Source organism: Hyperolius riggenbachi, chromosome 3 (assembly GCF_040937935.1).
Source record: "Hyperolius riggenbachi isolate aHypRig1 chromosome 3, aHypRig1.pri, whole genome shotgun sequence".
NCBI lineage: Eukaryota > Metazoa > Chordata > Amphibia > Anura > Hyperoliidae > Hyperolius > Hyperolius riggenbachi.
In genome coordinates, this window is record NC_090648.1 from 168,822,455 (window position 1) to 168,836,232 (window position 13,778).

Below are 13,778 nucleotides of genomic sequence, written 5' to 3' on the forward strand. Positions count from 1 at the left end.
AGAAATAGTCACATGTGCATTTCAGCTGTCATTGACTACTGCAAACTGGCAATTAATTTAAACACAAACTTAACTTGTAAGGTCCTTCTCGACCTGTCAGTGTATGTGTAAGTATTGGGCGAGGAGCCCTTTTATCTTAACTATTTCCTGCAGAACGGAATACTGAAACAGACATCAAACAAATGACAGCGCTCATAGGCTGCAACTGAATTGTAGACTAACAGAGGCATGCAGAGCCCCACAGGGCTAAATACATGCCTTGAATGCAAATCAGATGCAAATCATGTACTAGTCCTAATCTATAATTTGAATGCAAATTGATGCACATGGATGCAGCTAGCCATAAGTATACTTACATGAGTTTTGTACAGCAGGAGACATTGGCAGCGCTTCCAGCGATAAAGTTGTCTAATGATAAAAACAGAGGCTGCCCCCGCATTGACTACCTGTAATAGATGTGCAGAGCTCCACAATTGTGGACTAAAATAAACAACATGCATTCAAAGTAGGTACAGCAAAGGAGCTTCAGTATAAGTAATATGTGCACAAATTATTCCCTACTAGACTTCCCCCACGGCGGTGACGGGTCCTCTCGGGGAAGACCTACCGATAGTCTAACGATAAAAACGCTATTTTTTTTCCTAGTGCTGCTAGTCATAAATGGTATACACATTTCTCTCAAACAGACATCAAACAAATGACAGCGCTCATAGGCTGCAACTGAATTGTAGACTAAGGCCTAGTGCACACCGAGTGGTTTTTGGAGCGATCCGCCGGCCGCATCCGCCTATAAAAACGCTTGGCTAATGTATTGCAATGGGATGGTGCACACTGGCGGTTTGAGGTTTTTGGCCCAGCCGCAAACGTGCCTCCTGCTGCACATTTGTGGTTTTCTGAAGCGTTTCGTCCTCAGTGTAAAGTATAGGAAAAACGCAAACCGCTCTGAAAAACGCTATTTCAGAGCGGTTTGCCAGGCGTTTTTGTTACAGAAGCTGTTCAGTAACAGCTTTTACTGTAACAATATGTGTAATCTGCTACACAAAAACGCACCCAAAACCGCTAGGTATGTTTAGAAAAACTCTCTAAACATACCTAGAATCGCTCTGAAATCAGCTCCCAAAACCGCTAGCATATTACGGATCTGCTAGCGGTTTTGGTGTGCACTGGGCCTTACAGAGGCATGCAGAGCCCCACAGGGCTAAATACATGCCTTGAATGCAAATCAGATGCAAATCATGTACTACTCCTAATCAATAATTTGAATGAAAATTGATGCACATGGATGCAGCTAGCCATAAGTATACTTACATAAGTTTTGTACAGCAGGAGACATTGGCAACACTTCCAAACAGAGGCTGCACCCGAATTGACTACCTGCAATAGATGTGCAGAGCTCCACAATTGTGGACTAAAATACAAAACATGCATTCAAAACAGGTACAGCAAAGGAGGACGTTAGCTATAGTATAAATAATATGTGCACAAATTATTCCCTACTATACTTCCCCACGGCGGTGACGGGTCCTCTCGGGGAAGACCTACCGATAGTCTAACGATAAAAACACGATTTTTTCCTAGTGCTGCTAGTCATAAAATGGTATACACATTTCTCACAGTTGCAGCCTATGAGCGCTGTCATTTGTTTGATGTCTGTTTGAGAGAAATATGTATACCATTTTATGACTAGCAGCACTAGGAAAAAATCGCGTTTTTATCGTTAGACTAGCGGTAGGTCTTCCCCGAGAGGACCCGTCACCGCCGTGGGGAAGTCTAGTAGGGAATAATTTGTGCACATATTATTTATACTGAAGCTAACATCCTCCTTTGCTGTACCTGTTTTGAATGCATGTTGTGTATTTTAGTCCACAATTGTGGAGCTCTGCACATCTATTTATTGCAGGTAGTCAATTCAGGTGCAGCCTCTGTTTGGAAGTGCTGCCAATGTCTCCTGTTGTACAAAACTCATGTAAGTATACTTATGGCTAGCTGCATCCATGTGCATCAATTTGCATTCAAATTATAGACTAGGACTAGTACATGATTTGCATCTGATTTGCATTCAAGGCATGTATTTAGCCCTGTGGGGCTCTGCATGCCTCTGTTAGTCTACAATTCAGTTGCAGCCTATGAGTGCTGTCATTTGTTTGATGTCTGTTTGAGAGAAATGTGTATACCATTTTATGACTAGCAACATTAGGAAAAAAATCGTGTTTTTATCGTTAGACTAGCGGTAGGTCTTCCCCGAGAGGACCCTTCACCGCCCTGGGGAAGTCTAGTAGGGAATAATTTGTGCACATATTATTTATACTGATGCTAATGTCCTCCTTTGCTGTACCTGTTTTAAATGCATGTTGTGTATTTTAGTCCACAATTGTGGAGCTCTGCACATCTATTTATTGCAGGTAGTCAATTCAGGTGCAGTCTCTGTTTGGAAGCGCTGCCAATGTCTCCTGGAATACTGAAACAGCTTGGGGTGACCCAAAACCACTAGGAAAGTATAGGGGAAGGGGACTAAAAGAGACTGAGAAGCCCTCCTATTAAAAAACCAATGCTCAGTGTACTTTGCATTTTTAAAACAGAAGGCATTTGCAATAATTCAGCTTTAAGTTAGCAACGGTGGTTACCCACAATGCATCACTACTGAATATGCAAATGATCTCTTTATGACCCTGAAGCCAGGCTTACATCCAGAACTGCTGGTGTATAGCAGGCTGTCTGCATGTTGGGTTGATGTGGCTCTGTAAAATGTATAAGCTATAGGCTTGCTATACACCAGGAGTGCCAGACTGCGCTTGTGCTACTAGCCCACTGAAGGACTTTTCAGGGAGAATTTTGGAGGGTCCAAGCAACACAGGAGGACGGCGAGGAAGCCCCATGTATGTATTATTTTAAAGTATACTTTAAATACATGGCGCGCCAACAATGCCCCAAGCATATCATTCCCCACTTCCTGTCAGTAGCCACTTCATTATGTGCCACACTGTCATCCCTCCTTCCTTCCTTCCTCATAGCCACAGTACACGTCGCTCTGGTAATTGTAGTTCATTCGTCACAGGAATGAGCTTTCTTTGGGCAACACTGGTTTTGTACACATCTTAAGATGAACAATACAAATATGACCAAGTTTCCATCTACACTCTGTCCATTAAGGCACTTTATTAGGATATGACCAAAGGCTTTCCTTGTTGTGCCCAAGTATGTGCATAGCGTAATATGTTCCTTTCTCTTCCATCTTCATTATTAAATGTTAAAAATATTGTGACACTTGGAGTTGGTCACATTGCCACATTTTCCGGCTGTGGAAATTGAATTAGTGTCAATGCGACATATTAGGTGTTGAATCTTTTTTTGAACTGCTTAAATAATCTTCACTGTTTATTTTTACTGGACTTGGTCATACAAAGCTTATTTTACTTCTGGTCATAAACCAAGGCAGGTATATTAGCATCTGGATGGCTATTAGTGCTGGAAAAGTCCCTTTCCAGTTGTTATGTAATATTTTACTAGGATGTTCATATTGATGATGGAGATTAGTGCACTGCAATGCCTGCATTTATGGATTGGGACACTAGAGACTTGATCCTAAATGGTAATCATCTTCTATTAATGAATTTTCAGTTGAAGTCAATGAGCAAAAAGTTGGCAGATGTATCATCATCTCAAGTCCAGAGTACCAGGGGGTGCTAACAAGTTAGTTGCTTTTAGTCTAGGAACACACCCGGCAGAATCGCTAGCATTGCAAAAAACACTAGCATTTTTGCCACTAGTAAAAGACTATGGGCAGCATGTAAAAATGCATGTATAATGCATAGTGTGTTTTTGAAAACTTACAACTTGCTGCATAATTTTCAGAAACATATGCAAAATGCACATAATATATTTCAATGGAGAAGCAGAGGAATGCAAAGTTGTTGTTTTTTTAAAGATTTTTTATTTTTCATATAAAAATAAGTAAAGTTGAATACCAGACACTTAAAATAAAACATCCTACAGCGGCCCGTGCTATAGGAAAGATAAAGACATACAGATATCCATAGTATTACAACATGTTAACTTAAACATAATCCTGATAATATATTCCAGAAGAACATCAATGCTGAGTAGTGAATGTATCTAATGCTAAGTACACACCATACAATTTTCTGGCAGATTTACCTGCCAGATCGATTATTTCCAACAGGTCCAATATGAATTTCGATAGATTTTTTTTATTTTCCAATCATTTTTTAAATTGTTTTTCGTTCGATTTTCGTTCAGTTCTAAGGAAATCGATTAAAAAACATTTGCAAAAACTGAAAAATAAAAAAATGACATGTTGGAAATAATCGATCCAGCACGTAAATCTGCCAGAAAATTGTATGGTGTGTACCTAGCATAATACATGTGTCTGCCCCCACATGTAGATCAGTCTTTACCCTCCTGGCGGTAATGTTCGGGGTAAGCCGCGCAGGAGGATTTCTCAGGCCCTGCTGGGCCGATTTGCATATTTATTTATTTTTGCTACACGCAGCTAGCACTTTGCTAGCTGCGTGTGCACTCCGATCGCCGCAGCTACCCGCCGATTTGCCGCTACCCGCTGCGCCGCCCCCCCCAGACCCCATGCGCTACCTGGCCATTCAGTGGCAGGCAGCGCTGAGGGGTGGATCGGGACTCCCTTTGACGTCACATCGTCGATGACGTCATCCCGCCCTTCGCCATGGCGGCAGGGAGAGCCCTAATGGAAATCCCGTTCAGAACGGAATTTCCAGATGGGCGTGATCGCCGGAGGCGATCGAAGAGGGTGGGGGATGCCGCTGCACAGTGGCTGTCATGTAGCGAGCCCTAGGCTCGCTACATGATTTAAAAAATAAATACATTTTTTTAAAAACTGCTGCGCTGCCCCCTGGCGGTTTTTAATAGACCGCCAGGAGGGTTAAGGTGGCCACTAATGATCCAATCATTTTCATCCAATCTTATTCTATGTAATATAAGAGACTGCCGTAATTATACATTCAATATATTTACTTAATTTACCCTTTACTACATACATTTGGTAAAATATGATGAAAAGGATTGGATCATTAGTGGCCACCGCTAATCAGCAAGAGGTTGGGAGACCTAGGGCTTAATGGGAACTTACACCCAGGTCTCTCAAACAGCAAAAATATAAATCTGTGTACATCAGGCTAAAATCAGTCAAGTCACTCCATTATGTGCTGCATGTCTCCTCTACCCATAGTAGTAGTCATGTCACTCTGCTATACCAGAGCGAAGCATCTGTACAGTGCTGGGCTCCCAAATTGTTACGCCTATCCCTTCTGCCTGTCATCTCAAGTCCTGATCCCTTTGGGCAACAAGCATTGTGCATGTGTATGCATCCTTTGTCCATGCACATATGCAATTGCTGCATTCAGAGGTTAAAGAACTATTGGTAGCATGGCGAGTTATGTGCTGCAGCTCAGCACAGCTCAGTGACTGATAAGGCTGCAGGTAAATAATGAAAGCTATTAACCCTTTAACGGGCTCTTTTTTTTAAACGAGTTTGTTCTGAAAATAGTGTGGGCAATTTACTGGAGCACAGAGGAAATTGTGACTGTAGCTGCGGTTTAAGTTGAGAGACGCAAATGAAACTCTCTCAAATGTAATGCAGACAGCCACGTATATATTCCACTTTCTGTATATCTAAAAACCTATAATGAGAACTTTTCAGGGTATCTTGGTCATTGTAACCCTTACAAAACACTTGTCCCAAAAAGAGGGACCAACCCTATAGGTATAAAAGTGTAAGCAAGGTAGCTTCAAATTTAAAATCATATGATTAAGAACCAGGGCATCTGGTTAGACGTCGCCTGTAAAGGTTCAATGGTATAAATATACCTGTACAGCATCTATATTAGGTTCTGTTAGGAGATGGAGGTCTTTGCTCATCCCCCACGCACATATACGAATACACTAGCGTGGTGTAGCTATTCCACTCACAACAAATGAACCCACAAATACTATGGGACAGATAAGCTGGCACTCAAGATTAGTTGTGTCAACACCGACCAGTAGTGCCTAAGGTCAGAGCCTAGCTGTCACCAAAATTTGACTGAAGAGGAGCAACCATAGATCGTGCAGGTGCTATTTACAGGTGCTAACAAGTGTATGCATATGGACTCTAACATGTTTCACCACAACAGCTTTCTCAAAGAGTGCTGTACATATATACATTGATAAGTGCAGGACGTCATTGTAACCCTTATCTGCTTCATATGTCTTTTTTATATGAAGTAACAGACTGTTTTTCGGCTGATAATGGTACTTTATATGTTCACGCTGCCAGAATTTCTCAGTGTTTTCATATTTGAGCACAGTGTGATATAGCTAGCGATGGCAGCTGCACAGCAAATACCAGTGTAATGACTTTATATTTCTGTGTGTATTTTTTATGCTAGGAATTTGTCCGCATGAAGACCTTGACTTGGAGCCTTGGAGCCCGGGGCATAGTGAGGAGAACCATGTAACCATTGATGGAAGCAGAAAGCTCCTTCTGACGTCATCTGTAACCGTACACTCCATACACATCACTAGTGGGGGTAAGTCAGATACTTCTACTAGGCTGCACTTGAGGAGCACATCCCACAAGGCATAGATTTCAGCAGAAAATGTGTGTTGGTTCATCTATTTAGTGAAACAGATCTTATTGTTGATCAGCTGAGCCACATTCTCTGGCCGCTGATAACTTGTAAGCAGATCCTCCACCTCTTGTACCAAATAACATTCAGCTGTACACACCAGGCTAGGCTCACTGATGACGGGAATTATTGGCAAAAGGGAATTTTACCCGGTTTATCAAATATACTTTCTCCAGACAGTGGTGTAACTAAGAAGCTTGGGGTCCCAGTGCGAGTTTCACATGTGACCCTAAGCCCTATTTTGATATTGAGCCCCAAAACCTACCAAGGACATCTGCAGTGGCAAATAGGTGTATTTAGAGTAAGGATTACCACTATGCAATTCACATATAGCTCCAGTGAAGCAGTTCCAGCTGTGGTTCCAATAACATTTGTGGTGCTGTCTGTGGGTCGGGGCAGCTACCACACAAGGTGAGCAAGATTCTTTTGAAGTTGGAGGGTTCACGTTTGGACCAGGTGGATCCCTTAAAGAGAACCCAAGGCAGAATGTTTAAATCTTAATAGGACCCAGGGGCCTGTCATGTGCACAGTGACATGCCTCTGTGTCCTTCTATCGCCGTTGCTAGTGCCTCCTGCACTCTGCTGTCTTCCCTGAAAATATCGCCAGGCTAGCGACAATCTGCTTGTCGCTAGCCTGCTTTGTTTACTTGAGGCTTGTCAGTCAGCCTCCATTGCCGTCTCCATTACAGGCTCCCCCGCCGCTCCCCGCCTCTGCTAGCTTGCTCCAATCAGAAGCCAAGCTGCGACCCAGGAAGTACTCCTGGGTCGTAGTACAGTGGGGTATAGTTTATTCATATTCAGTGTGTCTGATAAACCTTACAGAGACTCTAAATGGCAGCTGGAGTCTAAGCGTCCAGTCTGCAGGGGACAAGAATTGTTCAATGAAATGATTAGGGTTCCTGACTTTTCCCCACACATGTGCATGCCAGTCAGGGCCTAAAAAAGTCACTATTACTGCTTGCTACTGGAGAGGCAGTTTATCGTGTCACCTTTTTTTATTGTGAAAATCTGCTTGTCATGATCTAGCTTGTATCACTGTCTTGACTGAGGTTCTGCTTTCTGTAAACATGAACTGGTTTACCAACAATTGGTGGATCATCCAAAAAAAGTGATATATTTGCTCCTGCCAAAAGTTGGTGTAGAGAAAATACTGTATTACTGATTTGTATTGCACAGGAGACCTTAACATGCTCAGTGCTTTCTACATTTACACTATAGATTCCCGCAATGTATGTATGTGGTTATGACAGTGGTTTCCCAGTGCCAGGTCATATGGACTCCAGATATCATGGTTATGTTTCAAACTCCACTATCTTTAATAACTTAACACTAATTCTTCCACTGAACAAACCCTACTCTTAACCCTTTATTGAAGGTTTCTCATCCCAGTCCTAATGGTACCCCAACAGTGCATGTTTTGTAGAAATCCGCAGAGGTAGCTAATGGGCTCTGCCAAGGGACTCATTTCTCACTTTTGCATGTTTGTGGTTTTCTGCAAAACTTGCATGGCTGGGGGTCCTTGTGGACTGAGTTGAGAAACACTTAATCATCCCTAACATCAACCTATAATTATAACTACTACTGAGTTATTGCGATTTTTTTTTATCCCCATGACCCTAAATTACCTTGACTTTACTATCCGCTGTGGCTATTGACACATACCAACCAAGATCAAGAACACTAATCAAAAACTTAAGCTTAACCTATGACCCAAAGTGGCCTTGACCTTACTATCCTCTGAGGCTATTGAGTCTTACCAATCAAGATGGGAAGTTCCACTGATTGCGTCCCCTAGCACTGCACACAAGGATAAACTAATTTGTAATTCTGAATAATTAACTCAAACTGACATAGAGGTGGTGCTTTGGCTTAAAGGGACTCCGAGCAGTGCAGAAACTATGGAAAGATGCATATCATTGTAAAGCTCTCTTTCTCCTCTTTCCAATGATATATAAACCGCCGCCCTACACCTTTTAGTTTTCGCTATTTTTGCGATCGAAATTGCCGCGGCCGCAATTTCATTTGCGAAAATAGAGAAAACTAAAAGGCGTAGGGTGGCGATTTAGGTGTCGCCAGAAAGAGGAGAAAGAGAGCTTTAAAATGATATCCATCTTTCCGTAGTTACATTGTATTACACAGGGCGACTTTTTCTGCTGAATGGAGCTGCTGACACTGGGGAAAGTGTCGTCCTGTGTAATACAAGTAACTATGGAAAGATGGATATCATTTTAAAGCTCTCTTTCTCCTCTTTCTGGCGACACCTAAATCGTAGCCCTACGCCTTTTAGTTTTCTCTATTTTCCCGATTGAAATCGCGGCTGCGGCAATTTCAATCGCGAAAATAGCGAAAACTAAAAGGCATAGGGCGGCGGTTTATATATCATTGGAAAGAGGAGAAAGAGAGCTTTAAAATGATATGCATCTTTCCATAGTTTCTGCACTGCTCGGAGTCCCTTTAAAACAAGAACAGATTATCCCATTCACTAACAACAATGCAAATGACTACCTCTAGGCAATGGAACTGTGTGCTTACATCAGTCTTCATAGCCACCGGCTGTTGATTTTCATTGTCCATGTGTTTACAGATATGTCTGGGAACCTTCAGGTTTTAGGCATCCTAATGTATAATTAAGGAACATCATGTAGGTTTATGAATTGCTATGATGGGAGTGTGATGTGCTGTGGTCCTCTGAGACTCTCACTGTAAGTAGCTCAGATTAGCCACTCCAACAGCAGTAACCTTAGGAAAGTACTGACTTTGTTAACAGCTATGTGAATCTGGTGTCACCACTTATGTTCTATACACAGACCATAATGGAGAAGTACTTTAAACAAATATAGGAGTAAAACCATTTTAAACATATCTGCATCTTATGTTACAGGAAAACTTGTCATAAAACCCAGTGAAAAGGCCATCGTTATCCGCACCAGATATATCCTGATTGACCATGGAGCAGAGCTACACATAGGGAGCGAGGACTGTCCCTTCCAAGGACATCTCACCATCATCTTATATGGAAGGTAACTCATTAATACTGGCCTGACAGACAGCTAGGGTGATGTTGTTTAATTGGCAGAGGCAGCAGCAGGCAATGCAAGACTTGTGGTCAGCTTAGACTCTCAGACTGGATGTGGAAACATAAACAGGAGAGGGAGACAGGCTAAGGAAAGGTTACATAACCAGAGACGGTTACAAAGAAAAGAATTAGCTGTGTGACTCAGAGAACACAATGCTGTGCAAACAAATTCATTTTTCAATGTGTTTTAATAAGAAGTAATCTATGGCATCTTGAATGAAAGTACGTGCGTGTAGAACAGCAAGTCACGTTACTAATTCACAGTACCGGATGACTTTTACACCAGCAGGGTAGTACATTTTTTTGTAGTAGATTGTATCAGGTTTGCAGTTAAAGAGGACCTGTAGTAAAAATAATGTGATTAATAAAATGTCTGATTTTTTGACAATATTCATTTATAACTTATTTAGTCAGTGCTTGCCCATTGTAAAATCCTTCCTCTTCCTGATTTACATTCTGACATTTATCACATTGTGGCGACATCTTTAGTCCGCTCTGGTGCAGCTCTGCAGAATACTCATTCTGAAGCTAGTACAAAATGTACTTGGTCTCCCAGAATGCTCTGGGAGATGACTGCTGCATAGCTAAACAGCCTTAGCTAATCATCACTGGGAGGGCAGGGTTAGAAAGCAATATACAGCAATATATAGCTTTAAGAAGCTGCATATTGATGAAACCAAGGAAATTAACATAAAAGCAGGTATCCTGAATAATTTACTGCATTCTACTGTATGTCACTACTGTGCCTCTTTAAAGCACTCCAGTGCGATACTATCATACGTTTTGGAATAAAGGCTTCAGGTGTGCTGTAAACCAACCATTTTGGACATAGGCCTGGCCTACAGGAGCATTAAGGGAATGATTTGCAGCTACTGGCTGGCCTGAAGATTATGGCCTTGTTTTATACGTATGAGCAGTATGCAGTGGTCTGCAAATACTTTCAGTGTAGTAAGGCAGTGCTATACTGTAGGGTAAGCTCATGTGACTATGTTGTCTAATTCCATCGTTACAACGCATAACCTGCAGTGAGTTACTAGAATTGCAGGTTGTGACATGCACAATGTTGATCAATGAAGGAACAAATTGGTAAATTGCTCTTTGCCCATGTTACATTGCCTGTCACTGCTAATATTCTTTTTGGTTGTGTTCTGTGCACTTTATAAGGAAAAGTAGTATGATGGCCCGGTGTGACGCTAGCCTCACTGATATCAACAGCAGTTGTGGGCAGTAAAAATTGTATATTTTTGTGAAAATGTGCCCCCTGCTGAAGGGAGGGGTGCACTGGTGGGGAGATTGGGGAAAGTAGCAAAACATTCTTTAATTGCTGAATCCCTTCTGTTCAGCTGTGTACACTCAGGAATTACCGTAATGGTGAATATTTCAATTTTATTGCCTTGTTTTTGACATACAGAATACAGCCATTTTACCAGTATTCCTATGCAACCTGTGAGAAAGAGCCCCAAAGCATCTTGCCATTTGCTGGATTAATACAGATGCTGAAAAATAATAATGGCTCCTGCTCTGTGCACCTTATTACCCATGCACTAAGATGAGTATGTATAGACAGCTCATACTTCAGCAAAATTACAGATTCCTGGCATGCAAAGAAGTGCAATTTGATCTTGTGGTCAATTTTCCAAATTCAAAGCTGGCTGTTAATTGAAATTGAAAGTTGGTGTTCAATAACATTAAATTAGAAAAGGACTAGGGCTGCGCTGATACAGATTCATAGCATTGTTTTATTTCGGAGTGGAATTTCACATCCACTTTTCAGGGCACAGATGACAACCTTACCCTTTATCCCATTTGTTTTGAGTAGTCATGATGTCTGGGAATCATTTCATGTTTTGTCTACTACTTCAATGTTTTTTTTCATATAGTAGTTGATGAAGTTGAGTTAAAATGCTTTTATACAAGCTTGTTAAATGAAATAGTGCAAGCTGAAGTGGCAATGCCATCAAAGCCTGCCAGAGTTCAGCTCTTGTTGATTTGTCTACAATAAGCTATGTAGGTAGAAAAAAAACAAAGTCTCGTAAAAGTAATACCTTTTAATGGCTAACTGATAAAGTTAAATAATGCAAGCTTTCTGGGATCTAGCCCCCTTCTTCAGGCATATTTCTAGATGTTAGCTGTAGTAAAACACTGATGCAGGGAAATAGCAAACATGTGTTTTACTACAGCTAACATCTAGAAATATGCCTGAAGAAGGTGACTAGATCCCAGAAAACTTGCATTATTTAACTTTATCAGTTAGCCATTAAAAGGTATTACTTTTACAAGACTTTGTTTTTTTTCTACCTACATATATTGTTTGGCTAACACGGTACAGAAACATTTTTACTACTATCTACAATAAGCTGAAATCTGATTCAGACTTGTTGGTATGGACTGCAGCATTTGCACTGGCTTGGGAAATCAGCTCCTCAGTGTACATACAGGTCCTGATTTACTAAGGTTATAGAATACTGAAGAGCAGTGGAGGCCTTGTGAGCCTACAAACCTTGACTGGATTCTTTAAAAACTGTCTATTATTAGGTGATGAAAGTTAGAAACTCTCACATGGATCATATCAGCTCATCGAAAGGAATGCTAAATGGTGAGCAGCAGTTGCAGTTGGTGCTTGAACTTGCTGTGAAAACATTCTGAAATAAACCCAAGAATACCTGCATTTATTACAAAAATGTTTCATTGCAGTTGTGCGCATGTAACTGTGATCACAATGCTATTTTAGCAATCATAACTATTATCTGATATGACGCAGGTGAGGGATGCCACTTAATACCAGGCAGTTAAAAAGTGCATCCCAGGTTTGCTCGATGGTCCAGGCTCTCCTGTCTTAGTACATCAGGGGATCAGAGCTGTGTTGTTCTCCTTGTAGGTTGGATGACGCTGAACTTCCTCATGATTACTTTGGCCATAAATACATCGGTGTGGCTAGTGGGGGAACTCTTGAGATCCACGGTGAGAAAAAGACGTCCTGGACATTCCTGAACAAAACTCTTCACCCCGGTGGCATGAGCGAGAGCGGGTACTTCTTTGAGAAGAGCTGGGGGCATCGTGGCATCATTGTTCATGCTATTAGCCCCAAGACTGGCGAGGTGACTCATGCAGACAGGTATGTTTTTACTCCAGACTTCTAACGTTCATTTCACCTATCTTCTGTATATCCTTCCAGTGAGGAGGGAAGATAGGTATCAGACAAGCTAATGCAACCCACTGTTTTACTTCAAACCCGCCGCCCCCCCCCCCCCTTCTTGCATTGCATCTTTAGTGTTTAAAAACACATTACTCAATGCTAGAAGCAGGTAAACATAGGGTTAAATGGTTCCTTTAACTGGCTTCAGAGCAGCTCTGGTCTGCTAAACGCTAAGATCTGACCTATCCCAAGAGTTTGCTATACTAATCTACCCAGCTAGCCAATGAAAGGCATCATTTACCTCTAAATGTACCAGCATAAACTGAAGTCATTATGAGGAACAGGAGGACTTATGATGGAACCTGGAAGCCCCTTTTAGTAAAAGACGTCTCCCCCCCACCACCACCTTTCCCCAGAATCCACCCATTCCCAGGAGATGAGTACAGGGGTATTGTACTCCTTACCTATTCCCACAAAGAGTAAAATGTTAAGAAAAAATGAAATCCAAATTGTGATAAAATCCATCAATTAAAAAGGAACTCAAGACAGAAATAATTTATTTCATTATGCACTTTGTCATAATCAGTGCCAATACAAACGTCCCGATAATTGTAGTTCTATGGAGGCCTTCATAAATCCTTGATAATAACAAGAAACATATATAGATACATTTGTAGCATGTGTTGTGTGCAGGTACCAGCACTGGTAACAAAGCAAAACAACCAAAAACAAAAAGCACAAACCAGTATATGCTGCTCAAAAAAAACTGCACTTTATTGAAAAGATAATATTTCTGAGTGGTTATGATCATTGCATTACTTACCTCATCCTGGTCTCTTTATGGGTTCACAAAATGGTCGTCATCAAGGACATATTTCTTTGATTGGCGGATAATAGCAGTATGGAAATA

General features: G+C 41.4%; 1 protein-coding gene across 3 annotated transcripts in view; it reads left to right on the forward strand.

Moving 5' to 3' along the window:
• The window catches only part of CEMIP (cell migration inducing hyaluronidase 1), a 230,134-nt gene that overhangs the window by 118,321 nt on the left and 98,035 nt on the right, over nt 1–13,778 (forward strand). For all 3 annotated transcript variants that reach the window (XM_068275228.1, XM_068275229.1, XM_068275230.1), the window contains exons 3-5: nt 6,417–6,557; nt 9,538–9,676; nt 12,611–12,847. In XM_068275228.1, the coding sequence (XP_068131329.1) occupies nt 6,417–6,557; nt 9,538–9,676; nt 12,611–12,847 (517 nt within the window). The remainder of the gene's footprint in view (nt 1–6,416; nt 6,558–9,537; nt 9,677–12,610; nt 12,848–13,778) is intronic.